The sequence below is a fragment of the Leptopilina heterotoma genome, unplaced genomic scaffold (assembly GCF_015476425.1).
Source record: "Leptopilina heterotoma isolate Lh14 unplaced genomic scaffold, ASM1547642v1 Lhet_100, whole genome shotgun sequence".
NCBI classification, from domain to species: domain Eukaryota; kingdom Metazoa; phylum Arthropoda; class Insecta; order Hymenoptera; family Figitidae; genus Leptopilina; species Leptopilina heterotoma.
In genome coordinates, this window is record NW_025110814.1 from 2,384,038 (window position 1) to 2,409,998 (window position 25,961).

The window sequence follows — 25,961 nt, forward strand, 5'->3', positions numbered from 1 at the left end:
GTAAATTTTAGAACACTTTTAGTATATAGTTAAATGATGAAATCGTTAAAATTGAGTGACAGGGGGATTGACACGTGTTTTTAAACACGTGATTACGAGCCTGGCTAGACGAACATAACCTCAAAACGTCAAAACAACACGAGACTAGTGAAAATATTCTCTTTTTTTATTAACTATTATAGTTAATTATTTATTTAAAGTGATTGAATAATATGTGCAGTGTAAATGACGACGATTGTGGAATTGAGGAAAGAAATCCCATAATATCGAAAACAAATTTGTATGTGTAATTATTTTCGATAAATTATAACTTATATACATATGGAAAATGTCATTTTTCCGACTTTTTTTCTTTGCTTTTTTGTTAATTATTACATTTAGAGAAAATTTGTGAATAAAAGTGAAACTAAATATAGAAAAATATTTAAATGTGCAAAAAAATATACGAATATAAAATGCAAATAAATATAAATAGACAAAAATAAACAAAATATGCAAATGTATACGAATTTACCGAATTTACAAAAAAGAAAAATAGTCAAAAATGGAAAGAAATATTTATATAGATAAACAAAAAATTTATATTATTAATCGTTAAATTGTTTTGAAGAATTTATTTTTCAATATTCTCGAAAATAATGAAGTTTTTTTTAATAATTTTCAATAATTGTAATAAAATTCTTTGCAAATAGTCAATTTATTCTAAATAATAAAAATCTTCGTAAAAAAATTCAATTATTGTTATATAAATAATAAAATTCTTTTTAGGATTTAATTTATTTTCAATACAATTTTAATTGAATTCTTAGAAAATTTTGAATTATTGAATTCCTTCGAAAAAATGTAATTAAAATCGTATTGAAAATAATTTAATTCTTGGAAAGATTTTTATTAAAATTCTTTAAAATAACCGAATTGTTTTGAAGAATTTATTTCAATATTCTTGAAAATAATAAAGTATTTTTTTATTAATTTTTACTGAAAATTTCGAAAATAATTGGATTTTATGAAGAATCCTATTAAATTATATTAAGATTATTCTTAGAAAATGAAATTCTTTTAAACAATTTTATTAGATTTTTTGTAAATAATTACATTTTTTGTTGAAGAAGAAGAAGAAGAAGAATTTCATTAAATTTCCGTAAAAATAACGGAGTGTCTATTCGGCCAGTTAACTGTCAAAATAAGGTGGTTTAACTATTCTAGTTAGTTTTCTTATTTGGCCAGTGTATCTAAAAAAATATACAATTAATATCTAAATCAGGCCAAATAAAAAAGGGACTCTATTTGTCCAGTCAAAATAAACAGTTTTTAATATTCCAATATACGGGCAAGCTGACATTTTGATAAATTAAAAAAACAACTAAATATATGAAGTAGAGACAATTTAACAAAAAGGGTGCAAAAGGTGAAAAAGTAAAATCAGGGAAATGACAGAAAACAAATTTTCTTGGTGGGTAAATTAAGAAAATTGAGTCATTTTTCGATTTATAAATAATTGAATTATCATTTTAATGAAAATTCTTTAAAGGGTCAGAATTTCTCAAACGGATCACCTAAAACTAAAAAATTTTCTTTTTGAACCAAAATAGTTTTTTTTGACGCTTAATATGGCTAAGAAGAATCCCTGATAATATTAAGCCAAAAAAATTTTTTTTAAAAGTTATTAACAATTGAATTTTTTAGTACTGCTAAATTAACAAATTTTTTTTCTCGAGTTCCAGTTGACGGATTTTAAAATTAAAATATGGGTTCTATTCGTCTTGAATTGCACTATTTGAATATATTTTTTGTTTTTAAATTTTTTTATTTTTTATAATTTTTTATATAATTTGTTTATAAAATGTTAATAAACAAATATGTTCTTCACGTCCTAACAAAAAAATTTAAATTGTTATTCTATTCCTTAAATGTCTCCGAGTGTAAAACCGTTTCGAAAAAAAATGAGCCTCAAATAGAAAAAAATTTATTAATTAAAAACTGCAGCTGTGTACAGCTTTACATGACGTTAAACTCGACCCGCGCACATTGGCATTTTTTACAATTTACTGTTCAAAATTGTCTGTAACCTACAAATTTTATCGGATTTTCATGGGCTTGGTCTTAAATTAAAGGGGATAAAATTTCTAAGAGATCCCACTAAACCAATTTTTGAATTTTAAATTGTTTATATTTTTTTGTTACTTAAAGTTAACAATTTACAATATTTTTAGAAAAAATCGTGTTTATTTTTGTATTTTTTCATTGCAGATGATTGGAATCAATTTAAATTAGTCCAGCATGACCATCAGACAAATAATAATGCATAATACAATTTATTTAAATTGTTGCAAACAATGTTAATTAACAAATAGATAACTTTGGTTCTTTTTTATAAAAAAATTTTTTTTTGCAGACGAATTTATGTTTATTTAAGTAATCTATGTCGATTTTAGTAAAAAATGTTTTAAAATTTAAAAATTATTATTGTTATTGACAATTGCTATGAACTATAATCAAGTTTCTTTACATTTGTAAACATTTTAGGCTTTTTTTAAACATAAAATGTTTATATAATATGTACAATCTTTCAAAAACTTTACAAATTTATTAGCACAAACAATTACATTTGCTGTAAACAAATTATTTACTTTTTAAACAAATAAATGGCTTATTTCTGCAAAAAAAAATTATTTTTCCTATTTTAACTAGTTTAAAGTCATGTAAAGCTCTACTTGATTATTGATAACTATATTATTGTTCATATGGTTGTTAATAATAATTGGTAATTAATACAGTGAACCCTTGTTAACACGTACTCGGTTAACACGAATTCTCTCTTAACACGAACAAAAATTGCGGTCCCGGCAGAGATGCATATAAACTATGTATAGAGACTTCCTCGGTTAACACGAAACCCGGTTAACACGAAACTCGAACAGTTTTTGCGGTCCTCATTTCGTTCTTAGCTCGGTTAACGCGTATAAATTGGTACCATCACACTAAGAGTTCTTTGTTCCAAATATTTTTTCACCCCTTAAAATATTTTTGATAATGTAATAATTCTATTAATCGTTTGATCAATAAGTATGAAAACGTATTTCCGTCAAATAAACATGATTTTTTCTAAAAATATTGTAAATTGTTAACTTTGAGTAACAAAAAAAATATAAACAATTTAAAATTCAAAAGTTGGTTTAGTGGGATCTCTTAGAAATTTTATCCCCTTTAATTTAAGACCAAGCCCGTGAAAATCCGATAAAATTTGTAGGTTACAGACAATTTTGAACAGTAAATTGTAAAAAATGCCAATGTGCGCGGGGCGAGTTTAACGTCATGTAAAGCTCTACACAGCTGCAGTTTTTAATTAATAACTTTTTTTCTAATTGAGGCTCATTTTTTTTCGAAACAGTTTTACACTCGGAGACATTTAAGGAATAGAATACAATTTAAATTTTTTTGTTAGGACGTGAAGAACATATTTGTTTATTATCATTTTATAAACAAATTATATAAAAAATTATAAAAAATAAAAAAATTTAAAAACAAAAAATATATTCAAATAGTGCAATTCAAGACGAAAAAAACTCATATTTTAATTTTAAAATCCGTCAACTGGAACTCGAGAAAAAAATTTGTTAATTTAGCAGTACTAAAAAATTCAACTGTTAATAACTTTTACAACAAATTTTTTTTGGCTTAATATTATCAGGGATTCTTCTTAGCCATATTAAGCGTAAAAAAAAACTATTTTGGTTCAAAAAGAAAATTTTTTAGTTTTAGGTGATCCGTTTGAGAAATTCTGACCCTAAATGTAAATTTAAAAATGAAAATTAACGAAAAATAGCTTCTAATTTTTTAAAATTCAATATTTTCAATTAAGTACATATTTCTGAAAATTCAGATATGATATATACAAAAAGTAATAACATTTTAGAATTATTTTTAACATTTTGGAGAAAAAAATCATGTTCAAAATGTTTAATTAAAATTCCATAAGAAATTAATTAGTTTTTTTTAAAATTATACAAAAATTCTTTTAAGAAATTCAATTATTTTCGAAATATTACATTAAAATATTATTAAAAATTAATTCTTCGAATTGTTTTATCATAATTTTTTAAGATTCATTATTTTCGAACAAAATAAATAAAAATTGATAAAAATTTACTGTTTTAGATTTTGTTTAAATTTCTAAGAAATAATGGTCATATTTATAAATAAAATTCTTCAAAATTTCGATTATTTTTATTTAGATACTTTTTTCAAAACTTCAATTATTTTTAGAAGATTTTACCAAATTCCAATTGTTTGGAAATGTTTCAATTGAGGCCTTGGATCCAATAACTCGCCCGACGCTCGGAGGAACGCGCAACTGCCATATGCCAGTCAGTGAGCAGTGAGCGCCTCTGGGCCACTCACTGCTACCCGACTGGTATTAGCGCGTGCCTTCGAGCGTCGGGCGAGTTATATATTGGATCCAAGGCCTCAATTGTATATAACTAAAAAACCATTATCTTTCAAAAATTATTTTAAAATATTTTTAAAAAATTAATTGTGAGAATTTCTTTGTTATAATTTTTAGAAAATATTATACTTTAATAACTTAAGAAAAAAACATGGACAATTACAATTATTATAAAAAATTTACTTTTTGTATTTGAATAATTGAATTCTAATAGAACTTTCGAAAAATTATTTAAAATAATTGATGTAGAGATGAAGTTTGGTAGTAAATTATAGAAAATAATTGAATTCAGAAAGGGTTATAATTGTTATTTTTTGAAATCATTAAAATTCATAAATTTTACTCATTTTCCGTAAACTTTCATATTTTCCTGTAAAAAAAAATTTGTCAGGGAATATAATTTTAATGTCAGTAAATTGTCAGGAAAATTGATAATCTGAAACTTGTGACCACTCTGACAATATATTAGGTATTTTTTGGCCTATTGAAAAGCTATAATTTAAATAACTTTACCGATTTAGGAAGAAATTATAAGAAAACTTCGTGAGACACAAATTTTAGGAAATGTGTGCAGAATAAAAACAAATTGCTTTTTTTCCTTCAAATGTGCATCAAGAACTTCTTTTATACTAACAACAAAAATAACAAAAAGCATAAGGTGCTCCTACTTTATACAAAAATTTTAAACGAAATGTCTATCTTGGAGCTCTTTCCCCTATATATTTATTATTTTTATAATATTAATTATAATATAAATTTCAACAAAAATTTCTTAATAAGTTTAGTTTATGTCACACTTAAAGCAGAACCAATTTACCGGTTTTGGAATTTTTTTAAAAAATTTGTACAAGATTGGTTAAAATGTTAAATAAACAAACAACCATTCAACATATATTTATACCTGATGGGCGCTTTATTAATACAATGGCCAAATAGTAAAACCTCCTTATTCTGACAGTGCACTGGCAGAATTATTTAATCATCTTATTCTGCCAGCTTTTCCCTTATTTCTAGTCACTGGCCAAATAATTAAACCACCTTATTCTGCCAGTTAACTGGCCGTATATAGACATGGTCTAAAAATAATGTAATTTTTTGAAGTGATTTTAATTGAAAATTTTTGAAATAATTGAAATTTACAAATAATTTTATTAAAAACTTTTACAATTTATAAAAATAATTGAATTGATTCGAAGAATTTTTTATCAGAATTCTTGAAAATAATTAAATTTTTATTTAAACTCTTAAAAATAATTGAATTTGAATAATATTTTTAAATATAATTGTATTCTTTCAAGAAATTTTATTAAAATAATTGAATTGCTCCAAAGAATTTTATTATTCATGAGAATAATGAAACTCTTGCGACAAATTTTATTAAAATTTTTGAATAATAATAAACAAGTATAGAAGAAGTATAAAAAATACCAAGGAAATTAAAAATTAATTATAAAATTACCATTAATTATGAATTATGAATGTTTAATTACTAAATTATTAAATTAAATATTGAAAATTATTAAAAGAATAGAAAATGTTCTGTTTTTTGTGCTTTGATAATAATCGAATTCTTTTTTTTCAGGGACGTTTCAAAATGTAAAAAATGCGAGGAAAATGAGACAGTGATTGTTTTACGGGGCAAAGATGCATATTGTAAAAATTGTTTCCTCGCCTCATCGACACACAAGTTTCGTGCAACACTTGGAAAATCGAAAATTATCCGTCCCAATGATAATATTCTCGTTGCACATTCTGGAAGTGCAGCATCGTCAGTTCTTTTACATTTAATTCACGCTGGAATGCATGAATCTGCCCACAAACGACTTATTTTCAAATCGAAAGTTCTTTACATTGACGGTAAAACGAAATTAATTAGCCAATTTATTTATTAATTTTTTTCTAAAAGTAAAGGATCTATAGAAAAGGATTTAAATTTTTAATTGAATTTTTAAAAAACGAATTAAATTTAATATTTTATTTTCCTATTATTCCTTTTCATTATTTTTTTCAAAATGACTCGAATATTAAATTAAAACTTAAAGAAAGGAATTACAAAAAAAAAAAGAATTAAATCTCATTTCAATATTATTTAATTTTACTAATTGTCTTTTTTATTATTTATTTAAAAAAAGATTTAAATAAAAATAAAAATTTTTAAAATCGAAAAAACGAAAGAAATAGGTATTAAATAAAATATTCGATGAATAAAAATGAAATATTACATATTTATTTAGAAAAATATTGAAACAAAAGGACAAAAAATGGAAATATTGAAATAAATAAAAATTAAATACATAAAAATAAAATAGTAAACAAATAATTTGATTACTTATCGAAACAAAATGTTTTATTTACAGAGGGAATTTTAGAAGAGAAAACTCACGATGAACAAAGAACGACAGTGGAAAAAATTGCAAATCAGTTAAAAACTTTCGATTTTTCTGGATTTACGACAAAAATAAATGAATCACTCTCGGAATCAGATTTGAAAATTTTCCCTATTGACTCTCCAGGGGAAGAAAATGCAAAAGAAGAAGAAGAAACAAAAAATACTTTCTTAAAACTTTCGGAGCAGTCAGCGAAAAATGATCTCCTGGTAAAATTACGCACGAGACTTTTAATACGCGCCGCACGTCATCTCAATTGCAATAAAATATTTACCGCCGAGACAGCAACTTCTCTTTCAATATCAATTTTATCAAATATCACAATGGGTCGTGGAGCACATCTTTCATTGGACGTTGGTTTCGCTGATACACGCATTTCGGACATAATGATTTTACGACCAATGCGCGCCTTTACAAATTTGGAAATTGATTACTATCAACGTTTTCACAAAATTCAAAGTCCACTCGAATTTCCTAAAACTACGAATCAAAATTTAAAATCAATACAAACGTTAATTGATCAATTTGTCAATGAAATGGATAAGGAATCACATTCAACAGTGTCGACCGTATTGCGAACGGGCGAAAAACTTTGTACATTAATTTCTGATGAGAAATTTGAAAAATACTGTATTTTATGTAATTCACCGCTTGATACAACGATTAATGGTGATATTTCCGCACTACAAGCGATTAATTACTCTGAATTTGTTTCGACAAACGTTGTTGAACCCCACAGCGAAAAAATTGAGCCGAATAGTGAAAATTTTATTGGAAATTGTGAAACAAATGACGAGAGAATTGGAAATTCGGAAAATAATTGCAATTGCAGTAGTGGTAAAAGAAATTGTGGGGAGAAAAATGAAAATATTTTGGTAATTTTGAAAAATAATCTCTGTTATGGCTGTCGTTTGATTGTTGTTAATTTTAAGGATGTTAAAGATATTCCATCGTTTATGTTAAATAAAGCGAGAAATTTAATGTCATTTGAGAAAATGCATGAGGAAATTGCTGATTTTTTACTATGAGAGATAAATAATAAAAGTAGAATTTCAAAAATTATGTCTAATTTTCTATGAGTTGAAAAGAAAAAATTCTTTTTTACTTCTTACAAATTTCTTTAAACCTAAAATATTTTTAATTTTAAAGATACCTAATATTTTCAAATCGTAAAAGAAATTTTTTGTAAATTGAAATGAAAACTTTCTGAATCAAAAAAGGTTTTTAGATTATATTCTTTAAAATAAAGAAAAAAGTAATCATTTTCTCTAGTAATTTATTTTCTTTATAAATAAATAGAAAATTGACAAATTTTCCAAAACTAAACAGAATTCTTTTTTATAAATTTAAAAAGAATTATTTTCCAAAACCAAAAATAACATTTTTTCAAAATTTAAAAAGAATTTTTCTTCATAGGAATTTATTTTCTTTCTAAATAAATAAAACTTTCCAAAACCGAAAACAATATTTTGACAAATTTAAAAAAAATTATTTTTCTAATCTAAAAATAATTAGGGTCAGTTGGGGTGAATCTGGACAAAATACCTTTTTTTCACAAATGACGTAAGTTTTTTATTATAAAAGGCAACACTTCCGATTTTCTATTACATTAATTTCTTCCTTGTGTTCCCTAGATTAATTTTATGGAGCATAAAAAAATTTTGATAAGCTTTAATCGCATAAAACTAACTGTCCGGATTCACCCCACGATTTATTTATTTATTTATTTTAGAAAATTTCCTAAAATTTGGGGTAGATCCGGACAGCTTAGTTTCTAAAAAAGGTTTTAAAAAAAGTTACCTAAAGTATACTACTGTATTAAGGGATGGAAAAACTTGAAAAAAATTCATAGTAGATGTATAAAAGTTAAATTAGTTAAAAGTTATAGTATCACAAATGTTAAGGAATCAACCATTCAAAATAAGTAGTAATGAAAAACTTAAATAAGTTTAACAAAATTCAATGCATTTTAATTAAATGTAGTAAAGAAATGTTTTTGGGGTTGCTGAATAAGAATCCGAAGTCAGATTTTGAAAATTCAAAATGGCGGATCCTATATGTCGGATAAACGTAAAATTTTTCTAATAAATTGATTAATTTAATTGATTTAATTTAAGCAAATTTGCTTGGATCTCGCTACTTGGGGATTTTTGGGGTCGTTGAATACGAATCCAAAGTCAGATTTTGAAAAATCAAAATGCCGGATCCAATATGGCGGACATTTTTAAAAATTGGTCGGATTTGCTTGAAAATTGTAACTCGGGGGTTTTTGGGGTCGCTGATTACGAATTTGAAGTCACTTACTCTCTCTACCGCTCTTTCATTCTCTCTTATACTCTCTACTTTTTAAAATGTAATAGAAGCTCTGTCCGGATTTACCTCAAGTTTTCGAATTTTTGGGGTAAATTCGGACAGCTTGTCATTATTAAATAAATTGACAACAATCAAAAATCCAAGTCAATTTCTCTTTCGGGAGTCAAAAGGAATAATAACAATGTTTTGTATGATTTTTAAGTTTGTTACTTTTCAAATGCGAGATGAAATACTGAACCAGTCTGAAAATTGATGTCAACTTTTTTTTGCATTAAGCGACAACTTTAATTATCCTGTTGCCAATTGTCAAGATAAAAACTTGGCAATACTCAGAATCTCTTGTAGGTGATCTGAGCTGGAAATATTGACGTCGAACTTAATTTTTAATTTGTAAATTAAGCTCCAAACCCTCTTGTCCGCATTTACCCCCTGTCCGGATTTACCCCAACTGACCCTATTTTCCCTAGGAATTTATTTTCATTTTTGAAAATAATTGTATTTTGTCGAAGAATTTTGCTATTTTCTTTAATAATAAATAAAAAATTAATAAATGTACCAAAAAGTAAAAAGAATTTTTTTACAAATTTAAAAAGAATTAGTTTCCAAAACCCAAAATCTATATTTTGTCAAATTTAAACAAAAAATGTTCTCCCTTGGAATTTATTTTTTTTCTAAATAGCTAAATACGTATATAAATCAATTTTTCAAAACTAAAAAGAATTTTTTCCACAAGAAAATAATTTATTTATTTATAAAAAAAATAAATTTCTTGAGGAAAAAATCTCTTTAGATTTGAAAAATTTATTTATTTAGAAAAAAATGAAATTCTAGGGGAAAAAATTCTCTTTAGATTTGGAAAATTTATTTATTTAGAAAGAAAATAAATTTTTACACTGCGAGACCTTTGGGACTGTAGCGGAACAACGTATGTGACAGCAGCTCCACTATGGTTTTGGTGCGCTGCGGTAAAATTTTGGGCGCGTGACAGTCCCAAATGTTGGTGAGCAGCTCACCGAAGTAGTTGCAGCTAAACAACTTTTGGACTGTCACGCGCCCAAAATTGTACCGCAGCAACCCAAAAGTATAGTCCTGTAGCGTACCACCAAAATGGTCAGTAGTAGCCTATCGAAAGTCTGCTGCTGACCCAAAGGCAGTGTAAGAAAAAAAATTCTTTTTAGTTGTCAAAAATAATACAGTAGAACCTCGATTGTCCGAGGTAATGTGGGGAAGTATAGTGTCTCGGATGATCGAAAACTCGGATAACCGAGGTTCTATTGTACTTTTTAAATTTTGGAAAAAATTTTTGTTTAGTTTGCAAATTTTTTTTATTTATTTAGAAAGAAGGAAAGAAAATTTCTAAGAAAAAAGATCTGTTTAATTGTGGAAAATTCGTTTACGAAAGAAAGAAAGATATTAATAAATTTCTTAGTAAAAAAAATGGTTAATTTGTGGAAAATTTATTTATTCATTTTGAGGAAGAAAAAAAAATAAATTTATGAGAAAAATAATTCTTTTTAATAAATTTTGTAAAAAAATCTTTTTAATTATGAAAAAATTTGTTTATTTATTTAGAAAGAAAATTTTCTAGGAAAAAAAATTCTTTTTATTTTTGAAATATTTATATTTATTTATTTGGAAAGAAAATCAATTCCTAAGCAAAATGTAATTGTTTTTAGCTTTGGAAAATTTATTTATTTTTTTATTCAGAAAGAAAAAGAAAAAAAAACATAAATATTATTATTTTAAATAATTTTGTTTATACACTTGGAAAAAATTTCTCTTTTCAGTTGTGAAAAATGTATTTATTTATTTAAAAAGAAAAATAAATTTGTAAGGGAATAAATTCTATTTTGGTACATACTTTTGGAAAATTTATTTATTTACTAATTTATTTGAAAAAAGAAATAAAATCCTATCGAATAAAATCTTTTTTGTTGTGAAAAATTTATTTTTAATTAAATCAAGTTGTTTTTGAATAGAATAAATTTTTGTTTATTATTAATTATCAAATTGTTAAAAAATAAAAGAGAAATTTATCTTTTTTTAAATTTTCTCTTCTTTCCATTGGCAGCACTGGAAAATAGTGCAAATATTGATCGCTAGAGGAAGATTTTTAGTCTAAGTCTAAAAAAATATTCACAAAAAAACATTGTTTATTTTTGGTCATTATAAACAGAATTTTAGCAAAGAAAATAATATTCTAATTACTTTAGTTCAATTATCAGGTATTTATGAACTTTTACTAAATCATTAACATTTTGCCAAAAGGTAAATTCACCCTTAAAACACACTCTTATGTTACATAACACGAAAAATAGAAATATAGGTTATGTTTCGTTATAATATCAAATTGATCAAATTGTTTTCGTTGCTTTCTAATCCTTTTAATTAACAATATAAATTTTACTGATTGAAAAAATAATTATTTTCAACCAAAAAGTTGGAGTAATTAAATAATCATAGAAAGAAACTACTAAGTAATTTAATTATTTTCAAAAATAATAAAATTCTTCTCCAAAATTCAATTATTTTCAAAAATTTTAATAAAATTATTGGGAAAATTTCAATTATTTAAGAAAAATTTAATAATATTCTACGCAAACCTATAATTATTTTCATAAAATAATGAAAATTTCACAGGAATTCAATTATTTACAAATTTTATTTATAAATTTCTTCGCAATCATTCAATTATTTTCATAAATAATAAAATTTCTTTGCAATCATTCAATTATTTTCGTAAATAATAACATTCTTTTTAGGAATGCAATTATTTTCATAAATAATAAAACTCATTCCAAAATTTCAATTATTTTTATTACAATTTTAATCGAAATTATCAAAAAATGTAATTATTCTTAAAAATTTTATTAAAATTCGTCAAATGAATTCAATTTTAAGAAATATGTGCAATTATTCAATAAATGGTTTTTTGTAGGTATTTAAATTTTAAATAATTGAATTCTAATAGAATTTTCTAATAAAAATTTATTTTAAAATGGATTTCAGTTAAAATTTTAGATTATAATTGAATATTATAAGCATTAGAGCGTGAATTTTTAAAAATAATTGAATTTTGAAATGGTTTGAATTTGAAATTTTTGATAATCTTAATTCTTCATTTTTTTAACTAACTTTTTCTGTGGAATTAATATTTTTGAGAAAGTTTAATTGCTGATCTTCTTTTTTTCTTTTTTTGAAATTATAGATTGTAAATCATAAACAAATGAATTTGAAAATTCTCAAAGAATTTTTGCAAAAATTATTAAAAATAATGCATTTATAGAAGAATTTTAGTTAAAAACACGAAAAAAAAATTAATTTTGGAACAGTTACAAATTATTGTAGAAATTCAATTATTTTTAATACAATAATTTTAATCGAATTCCTCGAAAAATGTAGTAATTATTCTTAAAAATTTTATTAAAATTCGTCGAAAGAATTCAATTATTTAAAAATTTGTTGATAACATTTTTTATGGGAATTGAATTTTAAAAAACATTCAATTATTCTATAAATTATCTATGTTTGTATTTAAGTAATTGAATTCTCGTAGAATTTTCTGATAAAAAATTGATTTAAACATGAATTTCAGTTAAAATTTTAGATAATAATTGATTATTAAAATCATTATACCATGAATTTTTGGAAATATAATTGAATTTTGAAATTAATTTTTTTTTTAAGTTTAATTGAACTTTTTATTATTTATTCTAATATTCATTTAATTGAAGAATTTACGAATAATTGAAATTCCGTAAAATTGAATATTGTAAACAAATGGATTTGAAAATTGTCAAAGAACATTTTCGAAAATTATTAAAAATAATCGATTTAAAGAAGAATTGTAGTTAAAAATGCTTGAATTATCTTTAATAATAATTATTATAAAACATGAAGAAATCGATCACTTCGAGTCGAAGACTCGGGAGTTATCGATATCTTCATGTTTTATAGTTATGAAAAATTAATTTTTACAGGTGAAAATATGACGTTAAATCCATGGTTATCGGGAACTTTTGATGCACTCTGGGGTGGATTGAATTCAACGCAAGACAATGAGCGATGTATAAAATTTGAATTAAATGCCGCCGATTGTTTAGAGGCTTATGGCAAGCATCATGCTAATAAGAAATGTATAGATTATATGGACGATTTACGTGAATGCATCTTTCGAAATAAGCAAAATATGCGAGTAGTATTAATGCGAAACGAACGAGCGAGACAATTAAAAGCTGGTGAAAGAGAAATATTTCATGCTCCTGGACCAGTAGAAGATGCTTACTAAATAATAGTTTAAAAAAAGAAAATAAAATCTCTTTTTTTCTCTCTATAATAGAATGAAAAAAAAGTAAATTAGTTTAACTTCTATAGAAAATGGTATAATTATAATTTGTAAATTTAATATTTTATTTGAAAATAAAATCCAATTTCAATAATTGTAAAATTATTCGAAAATATCAATAACTTCGTTTTTAAATCAATTATTTTTAATAATTTTCCAAAAAGTTCTTCTTGAGAATTTTCAAATTCATTTGTTTAAAAAAATATTCAATATTCAATTTTTCGGGAAATTTCGATTATTCGTAAATTTTTCAATTAAATACATATTAGAAAAAAAACTTGAAATAATTTTAAAAAAATTCAATTAAACTTTTAAAAAAAAATTAATTGTACAGAATTTTTAGTTAAAAGTATGAAAAATTCAAATTTTTAAATATTTTAATTTGAAACGTTTCCAAGATTCAATTATTTCTAAAAAATTCACGTTATAATGCTTTTAATATTCAATTATTATTTAAAATTTTAACTGTAATTCAATTTTTAAATCAATTTTTATTAGAAAATTCTACGAGAATGCAATTAATTAAATACAAAAATTATTTCGACGAATTTTAATAAAATTTTCCAGAATAATGTCATTTTTCGAAGAATTCAATTTAAAATTGTATTAAAAATAATTGAATTCCTAAAAAGAATTTCATTATTTATGAAATAATTAAATTCTAATGAAGAATTTTATTGAAATTTTTTAAATAATTGAATTGCAATGAAAAATTTTATTATTTATGAAAATAATTGAATTTATTAGAAAAATTTTATTAAATTTTTCTAAAAATACTTAAAATTTCTGCGAAAAATTTTGAACACTTTTAAAAATAATTGAATTCTTATGGTAAATATCGTAATTTATGAAAATAATTTAATTTTGCAAAGAATTTTATTGAATTTCCTGAAAATAATTGAATTTAACTGAAATACAATTTTAAATCCATTTTTATTAGAGAATTCTACGAGAATTCAATTATTCAAATACAAAAATAAATAATTTACGGAATATTTTTTAATATTAAATTCTTTTGACGAATTTCAATAAAATTTTCAAGAATAATTGCATTTTTCGAAGAATTCAATTTAAAGCTGTTTAAAAAATAATTGAATTCCTAAAAAGAATTTCAGTATTTATGAAATAATTGAATTCTTTCTACATTTAAAAAGAATTTTTCTTTCTAAAAATTAATTTTCTTTCTAAATAAAAATAAATTTTCGAAAACAAAAATCAATTTTTTTCCAAATTTAAAAAAAAATTTTCACTCTATAAATTTATTTTCTTTCTAAATAAATAAATGCTTAAATAAATAAATTTTCCAAAAATTAATAGAATTATTTTTCAAATCTAGAGAGAAGTATTTTCCCTAGGAATTTATTTTCATTCTAATAATTTTTTAAAATAATTGAAATTTTGACAAGAATTTTATTAAAATTTTTGAAAATAATTGAATTTTGGCAAAGTAATTGAATTTCTGTGAAGAATTTCGTTATTTATCAAGATAATTGAATTCCTTGGAAGAAATGCGTGAAAATTTAAGAATTAAAAAATTCAACTAATTTTAGAAGAATTTAAATTATTAAAATTTTTCAAAAATCTAAGATCTTTAAAATAATAAACTTCTTAGTAAAAAAAATATTTAAGTTGGAAAATTGATTTATTTTTATTTACTTAAAAAAGAAGAAAGTAAATTTTTGGGAAAAATAATAATTCTTTTTAAATTTTGAATAGAAAATCTGTTTAGTTATGGAAAAATTGATTTATTTCTTTATTTAGAAAGAAAATAAATTCGTAGGGAAAAAAATTCCTTTTTATTTTTGAAAAATTTATTTATTTTTTTGGTGAGAAAATAAATTCTTAGCGAAAAAAATCGTTTCTGTTCTGAAAAATTTATTTTTATTTGGAAGGAAAATAATTGTTTTTAGTTTTGGAAAATTTATTTATTTATTTAGAATTTTGTTAAAATTTTTCTTAATTAATTAAATTCTTTTGGAAAACTTTATTAAAATAGAAAATCATTATTGAATAGAGGAAAATTTTTGAAAATAATTGAAATTTTGCCAAGAATTTTATTAAAATTCAAATTTATTTTTGAAAATAATTGAATTTCGGAGAAGAATTTTATTATTTATAAAAATAATTGAAATGACAAAAATTTAATTAAAAATTCAAATTTATTTTGAAAATAATTGAATTTCGGAGAAGAATTTTATTATAATTTTGAAAATATTTGAATTTTTGCAATCATTTGTAAAATGTGCGTGTAATTTGAAATTAAATAAATAAATATTAACCCCGAAAAGAATAAATTCAATGCGCGTGAAATATTTTTTACTTCCACACCGGCAATTTGTCGGTAAAAAAAAAGAAATTGTCAAAGAACATTAATAGTCAAGTAAAGTAAATAATTACTTAATAATCCTTTGTTTAATTTGTTTTAAAAAGTGTTTAAAACTCACCAAATTCTAGAGAGACGATGATTCCTAACCTAAAAATCACGTCTGGTCTGATCGCAATTTTCACATTTTGAATTTCGTTCGATTGGTAACATTATATCTTTCATTGTAGTTATTTCGCGATTAAATTTAAAAGTCACTATTAACAAAATGATGATCACTATATTCACTATTAAAGCGAATTAATATAAAATAAATAAAACGTCACCAAATTTCGTTGTTGGTGTCTGTAATTTTGTATTTTGACATCACTCCGAGTTGCCGACAGATGTCGAAGACAAAAAAAAAGAGTAAATTAAAATAAAATTCTGCTTGTAAATATAAAAAAATAGATTTTAAAACAAATTTATTATTCGATTATTAATGAACTTCTATTTTAAAAAATGGTATAAACTTCTTTTTTGTAAATTAAATCATTCGAATTTCGCGCTATTTCGCTTTCCAGTTTCCACACAGTTGGTACTACTGAACCTGCTGCAAAGTGCGGATAATTTCACTCTATGTATCGTTTCACCGCATTTTCGCCAAACTGACAAAGTTGCTCAAATTCGTCGATTAAATTATCAATTATCCGTTAAAATAATATCAAAAAGTAAAAATAGTAATATTCGAGTCGAGATACAAATGCAAAACAAATAAACACGGTAAAATACGGGAGTAATCTTGCTTCGCGATTGTCTAAATCCATCGAATTCACGAAAAATGAATAATTTATATTAATCAATTATCTAATTAGTTTGAATTTAATTGTTTTTTGATAAAAAAAAAATACCTAAAATTCAATTTTATCCGCGAATATTATAATTTTTACAAGTTTCACCTTTCCATTGGCAGATGTCGCCAATTTGCAAATTCGGTAAAAGATGGCGCGAGGGGATCGGTGGGGAGCCGGTTCATTTAGTACGAAAACGAAGGCGCACCTGTCTGTCATCGTCGCCGACTGTCAATTTCAAGACGCTTTAGCGACAATATCATTGCGTTGAAATAAATTATCATCGAAAAAAAAGTTATTGTGTACTTATCACTAAGTGTAAGTGTGAAAAAAATTGTGTCAAAAATTCGTGAATCATTAAACGGTTAAATTTAATACAATAAAAAATCGAAACAATTATACTCCGAGCATTGATCGTAACCAACGGAAAATACGGACATTATTTCGTCGCGCGGTTTTGAAACGCCGGTATACGAAATTTTTTTTTTTCTTTGAGACGCTGGACGCGCAAATCGCGGGTAAATAATTTATCGAAAATTTATATTAAAACAAGTGTTTAATTACCCGCTGGCGGGAGTATGTATTATTAATTATTGACTGAAAAAAGAGTGACATATTTGGAAAAAACATTTTGACAGCTCTCTCAGAAGAGTCTCTCTCGGTGTGATTGTCTTCGTGTTTATTGTGTGTGAGTGTGCATGTGTGTGCGAAGAGTAAACAAAAACTTTTGGTCCAGGGACAATAATTCTTCACAGAATCATTAAAAAATGGAACAACTTAATGGTGAGTAATTTATTAAATTTTGTATTCATTATTTTCATTTTTGTCGCTGTCAATTTTGTCGCTGCATTTATTTTTTTCACTCTGAAATGCACGTGGTTGATTACCGCAAAAGCGGCGCGGGACCCGAGATATTCAGTATATAATGTATATATACGGGGTCTACATAACTCGTTTCAAGGAAACTCTCAAATCTCCCTTGTCAGTTGTCATATTTTTTTGTTATTGCCATTCTTTCGTCAATGACTGCAACAAAAAAAATAGCAAAAAAAAATCTTTTCTTTCCCTCCGGTGAATTTTTACCATCACATTTTCCCAGAAAGGAAAAGTGAATTTCCGGCGTTATATTTCCATTAGAAGTGTACAAAAGAATGAAGCACGTGGTTGGTTTAAAATTTTATTTTCCTCTCCATTAACTGTCAAATTAAACACTTTCTGTCAAATTAAATATTTGGAATATTTTTTTCGACATTTTTTTCATATTTTAATGGGAGGAATTTCGTGTTTTTTTCTTTTGTTTTTTTTTTTTTTTTGACGTATCGGAGAACAAAAGAATTTGCCATTTTTCTTTGTTCTGTAACCGAATTTTCGTTTTTGTTTCAGTAAGTAGTGGTGGGGAGGTAAATTTTTGAGAATGAGAGACAAAATTTAATGAGTAAGGGATAATTTTGACAGCAATTTCAGAAAAATATTGACATATTCGAACTGTGGGGATTTAAATTCAAGATGGGAAAATAACCTCAAATTTTTTGTCATGCACGTGTTGGGAATATTCGTTTCTCGTTGACATTATATTTCAATCATTTCAATTATAGTTCAATTCTGTAAATAAACTTGTTTTTTATTAGTAATTAAAAATATTTCTCTTTAGTTTTTAAATTCAGATGATTTTTTTATTATTACTTTTCGTGATTTTTACAATTGTGAAAATGACAGGAGCAAGTTTTTACCGAAACGAAAATAATTTTCTTTTATACATTCATTATTTATCATAATTTTTTTCATTACTTAATTTTTTTTGCCTTAATAATTTCTAGTATTATTTTTTATAATTTATTATTTTCTAAATTTTCTATATTAGGTATTTCGTATTTTCATTTCTTGCTATTTATCAACTACAATATTAATTTATATATATTTATCAATAATATTAATTTGATATTCAACAAATATTTTTTGTTGAGTCAATAAAATTTCAATTGAAAAATTATAATTTCTTTCTCTATTTGTTAACATAAATATTGTCTAACATAGAGATTTTTGGAAAAAATAAATAAGATCTATAGATATTTGTAAAGCACAGTTTAGAAAGGATTGTTTAAACAGGAAAATTTTTGACAGTGAAATATTTTTTTAAGAAATACTTTTTTTATCAGAATATATAGTGATTTTTTCAAAACTGTAAAATAAACTTATTTATCGCGATATGATTATTTCTTATCTCCCTTTAAGGGTCACTTTTAAAAGCCTCTCTCATAATCTCACGTTTTATGTCTTTGGAAAAAAAATTTAGCGCCCATAATTTTCTCACTTTTGACCGTATCAATTTTTTACTTTTCATAATAATAATAATTATGATAATAATAATAATTCGCACTGAAAATTATAATTGTGTAGAACAATAATAATAATAATTGTATTTATTATTTTTAATTTTTTACTTATTATACTTTACAATTTTCATAAACGAACTACTTCAAAATAACATTACTAAGAATTACAATAATAAATAAGAATATCGAAAATAATAATAATATTAAAAATATACTATCATTCAGGGTGTCCACATGTCAGTAAAGTCAGGGAAATGACAGAAAAAAAATTTTTTGTCAGAGAAATTAAGGAAATTGAGACTTTTTTTCGACTTATTTTCAAAAATTGCGACTTTTCTTCGAAATATTGCAACAAAGTACCACATTTTTTAATAAAAATAAATGCAAATTAAATTCATTTTTTAAGTACGAAAAATAACCTATCTGTATAATAAATATATTTTTGAATAATTGAAATTTTCAATAAAATTTAATTCGAAATGATTAATTTTTTTCATGTATTTTGTAGGAGGTTAAAGTTTTGAACGTTCAAATGAACGAAATTTATTTATTTCTTCTTCAAATTAAATTTTTATTACTATAATTTTGCGTCACTATTAAGCAAATTAATTATAATGTTTCTAAATGTAAAATTTGAGTTTTTAATTTGAATTGTAATCAATAATCTATGAAAATATTTTTAACAAAAAATATTTCGTTCATTTGAACGTTCAAAACTTTTTGTTCTTTATTTTGTTACAATTTTTGAAAATATCAAATACATATTATTTTATGAAAATTTTTTGATTCAATTTCTTATTTTCGAATAAAGTGGTTAAAAATTTATAAAAATTTACTTTTTTAGACAACACGGACAGTTACAATTATTATAAAAAATAGAGTTTTTGTATTTAAATAATTGAATTTTAGAAGAACTTTCGAAAAATCATTTAAAATAATTGATTTAGAAATATAGTTTATTTGAAAATATTGTAGAAAATAATTGAATTCAGGTAGAGTTATAATTATATTTTATATTATTTTATTATAATTAATTTTTAGAAATTATTAAAATTCATTAATTCTATAATCATTATCCGTAAACTTTCATATTTTCCTGTAAAAAGAATTAATGTTTTAAATATTATTAATTATATTAATATCATAATTATTAGAATATTACTAAGTTTAAGTAATAACAATAATTTCTTTTTTAAATTTAAATAATTAATTTAATAAATAGTAATTATTTTTTTAAATTTTTCTGCATTTTATAAAATAATGTGGAATAGGAATACACAAAATTCATTTACGATAATAATTTTTATATTTAATATAAAAACTTGTCTAAATACAAATTAACAATTATAATTATTATTAATAATAATTTCTATTTCAAGGAATATATTACAATATAGTACAAAATAAAATTTCTGAATATTTTACAATAATCAATTTAAAATATAATCATAGTTATATGAATAACGAAAAACCAGTTATGAAAAGCGACTTTAATTTAAGATTTGCTTAGGGAGGAAAAAGTAGCATTACTTTTTAAAGAAAAGTTTCCTTTTGCATGTGCTCTCACTACTACTTGATTTGTTTTCTGTTCTATGCAACCATTTAAACTAATTTTACCTTTTAAAACGGAATTAAGAAAAGATGATATCGATTGAATGTACTGCTCAACAGATAATTTAAGAAATAAATTAAGTGTCTCAGACCTGTGCAATCTACATTGAAATATTTCGCCGTTAATTTCTTTACTCAAGAATAGTAAAGTGTTTTCTACAATTTTTTGAGAATGCAGAACAGGACTAAAAACTCTTCTCAAGATCGATTTTACATCTAAATAAATTCCTTCTAATTTTGATGTGTTTCTTTTCGTGGAATTAGAAGGTGAAAAGGCCAGTTGATCTAATGCACTTTTACACTGTTCGCATGAATTTAATGTTGGCAATTTTGTTACCATATTTTTGACAATGAAATCTGTGGATATTGTTATCGTGCCTTTTTCAGGAATAGGATCGGATTGACAATAATTGAATTTTAGGGTTTGAGTTGGCATTGTATAAGATGGTCTAGTGCAATTTTGAATATGAGAGTCTCCAGAATCAAAATAATTTTGCCACGAAAGAGCAAAACTACTACCATCATCAATACAATTCGCGCCTTCTGAATGAAATTTACTTAAATTATTAATAACAAGCGTTTTAAAATTACCAACAAACTGAGAACAAGTTGGTTTTCTGTTTGTATCACCACACTGCCTAATTCTGGAAAAGAAGTTTATTTATCATTTATTTAGCAAAAAACGAAAAAAGTACTGTCGGTTACGGAATGGAGTTTTTGCTCCCTTGGACGACGCTTAAATTGATTGCTTATATATTAAAAAATTTTCTAAACTTTGAATTAAAACGTTAAATGTCGTTAAGTTTTATAAAAATAAAAAATTATTCAAAGAATTATTAATAAAAATTTTCATTTACTTATCAAAAAAAAAAGAAAAGCCACTAGCGGTAACGGAATGGAGTTTTTTTAATTTCGATAGCTCCGAAATATATTGATTCTAATGTAAAAAGTTAAAATTTTATTAACAAACAATCAATAGTATTTGCTATCTTTTATTTAAATAAAGGAATATTTTATAAATTAATAATAATATTTATAATTTACTTATAAAAATTTAGAATTTACTGCGGTAACGGAATGGAGTTTTCTTTCTGTCGATGCCGACTACTCAACTGAAAATCTCATTTATACGGAATATTTTCTTTTCTTTCATCCTAATTCGCACTGATCTTCAATCACACTAGTATTCTAAATACTGTTTACCTCTGTATTGCTCCCCTAACATGTTTGTTTATCTTTAATTTTTATATTTGTGACCGGTAACGGAATGGAGTTTTTGCACCATATGAATATGGATATTTCAGATAATATAAAATTTTTATTTTTTTTTCTCATATGACCTGATTAAATCGTGTTAAATAGTATCATATGGCGGCCATTATTTTTATTAATTTTAAATATTTTTTAGAAAAATGTCTTGAACGTGTCATTTGTCCTTTTTGAGAGATTCACCCATATAAACAACTCCACCAAATATTTTTTCAAAATTTTGAAAATTACCAAAAATATGGCATTTTCAAAATTTTTGTCTTTTTTTTTTAAAGTGCTATAACTTTGGTTTTAAATAACCGATTTTTGATTTTAAAAAAAGGATTTCTTTGGTTTTAAGTATATTTTAAGTTAAAATTAATATAAAAAAAAAAATTAAAACATTTTTTTTTTGAAATTTTGAAAAATTAAAAATCTGTTTTTGAAAAAACATCATCTTTGATTTTTTTCAAAATGTTACTAAATGTTAGGGCAAATGTGCTTTACATGTCCTGTAAGTTTTATCTTGGGATCTCAAAGGGATTCGGAGTAAAAAAATAAAACGTAACCACAAATTACGAACATATGGGGCAAAATTCCTCAACTGCCCAGGTAAAACAATGAATTTTCTCTAATCTTTTCTAAAACGTTACTATTATTAGTAGAAATGTAAATATTAATTTTTTTTAATTTAATAAAATATTTTTTGAGTTATGGAGTTTCAAAATTTTGATTTTTTTGAAAATATTTTTTTTTCGATTTAATATATTGATAAGTAAAATTAATTAAATTTAAAGTATGAATAGTGATTTTTGAAGGGCTTTTCGCGGGCTATAAGCTGGTGATGAAAAAAAGTTGTTTTCTGTCAATTTGACCTTGAAATTCAAGGTCAAATTCTTAATTTCAATATACAGTAGAACCCGGTTAATACGATCCCGTTTAATACGATTTTCCGCTTAAGACGCTCATTTATGGTGGTCCCTGCAATTAAAGACATACATTTTATATCCCACCTAATACGTTTTCCCGCATAAAACGCATTCTTAGTGCGGTCCCTACAGAATCGTATTAACCAAGTTCTACTGTATCTCAAAATTGGTGTTTTTCATTTTTTTGTAACCTATCCCAATCGAAAGCTTACCTTTTTTTCATATGAGCCATGTAAAAATCAGAGTGGGACCATGGAACTTTTTAAAGAAATTAATTATAAATCATCATTTTCTATGTAAAATAATGATAAATTATTATTTTCCTCAAAAATTCTCATGGTCCCACTCTGATTTTTACATGGCTCATAGAAAAAAGGTCACCAGCTTATAGCCCGTGAAAAGCCCTTCAAAAATCACTATTCATACTTTAAATTTAATTAATTTTACTTATCAATATATTAAATCGAAAAAAAGATATTTTCAAAAAAATCAAAATTTTGAAACTCCATAACTCAAAAAATATTTTATTAAATTAAAAAAAATTAATATTTACACTTCTACTAATAATAGTAACATTTTAGAAAAGATTAGAGAAAATTCATTGTTTTACCTGGGCAGTTGAGGAATTTTGCCCCATATGTTCGTAATTTGTGGTTACGTTTTATTTTTTTACTCCGAATCCCTTTGAGATCCCAAGATAAAACTTACAGGACATGTAAAGCACATTTGCCCTAACATTTAGTAACATTTTGAAAAAAATCAAAGATGATGTTTTTTCAAAAACAGATTTTTAATTTTTCAAAATTTAAAAAAAAAAATTTTTGAATTTATTTTGTTTATATTAATTTTAACTTAAAATATACTTAAAACCAAAGAAATCCTTTTTTTAAAATCCAAAATCGGTTAATTAGAACCAAAGTTATAGCACTTTCAAAAAAAAGACAAAAATTTTGAAAATGACATATTTTTGGTAATTTTCAAAATTTATAAAAAATATTTGGAGTTGTTTATCACTATAAAAGTAATAAATTTACAAAACTACAGCCAAATCCCAACAAGTCATGAAAATAAGTGTGTTGAACTGACGTGGAATCCACCATTAAAAACATTTTTTATTTGTTGTCGGAAGTGGAAAATCTGTGAATTCAAAATTTATTTCTGAATTAAGGGCATTTGAACCTTGATGACGTTACAGATTGTGCAAAGCATGTGTGACGTCATCAAGGTTCAAATGCCCTTAAAGCGTTAGATTATAAATTGCAGGAAAGCAAATAAAAGTTGTCAATTTTGTTGCTGGGACTCTGGCGCAATGGTTAGTGTTCTCGACTTGTATTAGCGGAAATTCAAGGGTTCGAATCCTGTCTGCAGTAGATTTTTTTCTGCGATAAAAATTAATTCATGAAACAATATATTATTTTAAAAAAGTATTGAATTCAAGAAGTAAATAAAAGAATTTAGATTTTAGAAAAGGAGAGAAAGGAAAAATAGGAAATAAGAAAAAAAAGAAGGAAAAATTTGTTTAAAAAATAATTGATCGAAATAGATAGAAACTTTCTCGAAAAAAATGATTAATCTCGTAAGTTATTTATTATTAGATTGTGGTTATAAATATACCTAGCAAAAAAAAAAAAGAAATAAATAAAAATTAAATTGACACCATATCAAAGTGCTGTAATTGTCATTAGGCATTAAACTTCTTTAGCTATTGCGGTCTGATGACTCTTTGCACCAACTTTATCTCTTATTCTTACGTAAAAAAATTTTTACATTTTCTCTCTCTCTCTCTCCCTCTCACTGTTGCTTATCGCCCCTTTTTTCTGTCTCTCTCTCTTACTCTTTTTCACTGTCGGCAAACTTACACTTCTTATTACGTAGGCAAAACAGGAGATCAAAGTATGTTCAAACTTGCAAAACAGCCTCTGCTTTAATGTTATCAGTAGTTGTTATCAATGGGGACCTCTCGTATCTAATATTACAGGATTATTTTCACAAATTTGATTATATCTTTTCGAATATTAATTTTTCGAAAATATAATAATTTTACATAAAGGAATTTTTATTATGTAATTATGGAAATTAATATTTTGAATGCTTTTTATTCACTATTTCTTTTTTAATGCTCTTTATTTTTGTTTATTTAAATGCTTTTTATTTTTAATTACCGGAAATTAATTTTTCGATTGCTTTTTATTCATTCTTTTTCGAATATTTTATATTTTTAATTATGGAAATTAGTTTTTTGAATTTTGTTTATTTTTTATTTGGTTTTTTGAATGCTTTTTACTTTTTAAATTCTTTTTATTGTATTTTTATTTTTTCGAATGTTTTTTCAGGGTGTCTACTAACCGGGAATTCCGGGAATTTTATTTGACCGGGAAAAACCGGGAATTAGCCGGGAATTTTATACCAAACCGGGAATTTTTTTATCAAAATTAAAAAAGTTTTATTATTTTAATTTGTTTTTAAAAAATCACTTTTTATTTCAATTTTTATAGGTATATATTTATACTATTCTCTAAATTTAAGTTAGTTAAAAATAATTAATTTGATAGTAAAAAATCAATTCGACTGAAAATATGTAATTAAATTTGTTAAAGAATTTCATTAGAAAGTTTTTAACAAATAGAATTTTCAAAGTATTTGAATTTAATAATCGATTAATAATTGAATATTATAAAGAGTTAAATTCTAATGTATTCATGTTTCTTACTGCGAAGATTAATAATTAAAATTTTTATTAGTTAATTTAAAAAAATATACATACTTAAAATTGTTTAATACACTGAAAAAAAAAGTATTGAACCAAGAAAATTTTTCTTGGTTGAAGCAAATCGTGGGATTGAATACGGCCAAGACTATTAAAGTATTGATTCAAGAAAACGATTTTCTTGACATAGGATATTTGGGAGAAGAACATATATTCTTGATCCAAGAAAATATGGAATTCGACCAAGAAGTTAGTCTTCTTATACGAAGTATGAAATGTATTAAATGAATAAAATATTTTCTTGTTCTAAGAATATATGGGGCATTCCACGCCAAGTCGGACACCTTTTGACTTTTGCATCTCCGATTTTTTTCAAATATTTTTTTTCTTTTAGTGCTGGTTGAAAGGAACTTCCATGATTTTTTTCAAATTTTTTCATGAAGTAATTTAAGAGATCTGGGTTTTTGAAAAATCACGTTTTTTACATA

At 24.1% G+C, this 25,961-nt stretch overlaps 4 protein-coding genes across 5 annotated transcripts in view; 3 read left to right on the plus strand and 1 right to left on the minus strand.

Annotated features, from left to right (window-relative positions):
• Positions 1-16,149, minus strand: part of LOC122499183 (ran-binding protein 9) — a 54,081-nt gene extending 37,932 nt beyond the window's left edge. For both annotated transcript variants that reach the window (XM_043607365.1, XM_043607355.1), the window contains exon 1: positions 15,937-16,149. The gene's annotated coding sequence lies outside the window, so the exon portion shown is untranslated. The remainder of the gene's footprint in view (positions 1-15,936) is intronic.
• Positions 92-7,893, plus strand: LOC122499194 (cytoplasmic tRNA 2-thiolation protein 2). The gene is made up of 3 exons (XM_043607376.1): positions 92-280; positions 6,030-6,304; positions 6,805-7,893. The coding sequence occupies exons 1-3, from the start codon at positions 213-215 to the stop codon at positions 7,860-7,862; spliced, it is 1,401 nt and encodes a 466-aa protein (XP_043463311.1). The 5' UTR covers positions 92-212; the 3' UTR covers positions 7,863-7,893.
• On the plus strand, positions 11,228-13,614 carry LOC122499204. The gene is made up of 2 exons (XM_043607388.1): positions 11,228-11,372; positions 13,128-13,614. The coding sequence occupies exon 2, from the start codon at positions 13,136-13,138 to the stop codon at positions 13,433-13,435; it is 300 nt and encodes a 99-aa protein (XP_043463323.1). The 5' UTR covers positions 11,228-11,372; positions 13,128-13,135; the 3' UTR covers positions 13,436-13,614.
• Positions 16,150-16,837: 688 nt separating the features above from the next.
• LOC122499212 (homeobox protein TGIF2-like) overlaps positions 16,838-25,961 on the plus strand; it is a 164,767-nt gene continuing 155,643 nt past the window's right edge. Inside the window, exon 1 of the mRNA XM_043607399.1 lies at positions 16,838-17,428. Coding sequence (XP_043463334.1) covers positions 17,413-17,428 — 16 coding nt within the window. The 5' untranslated portion in view covers positions 16,838-17,412. The remainder of the gene's footprint in view (positions 17,429-25,961) is intronic.

What these genes read in the sequence shown, in the direction of transcription:
- LOC122499194 (XM_043607376.1), top strand. Translation starts at nt 213, where the DNA reads ATGTGCAGTGTAAATGACGACGATTGTGGAATTGAGGAAAGAAATCCC. An exon ending in ATAATATCGAAAACAAATTT is followed by an intron (nt 281 to 6,029) that starts GTATGTGTAATT and finishes CTTTTTTTTCAG; the next exon opens with GGACGTTTCAAAATGTAAAA. An exon ending in GAAAGTTCTTTACATTGACG is followed by an intron (nt 6,305 to 6,804) that starts GTAAAACGAAAT and finishes TTTTATTTACAG; the next exon opens with AGGGAATTTTAGAAGAGAAA.
- LOC122499204 (XM_043607388.1), top strand. Translation starts at nt 13,136, where the DNA reads ATGACGTTAAATCCATGGTTATCGGGAACTTTTGATGCACTCTGGGGT.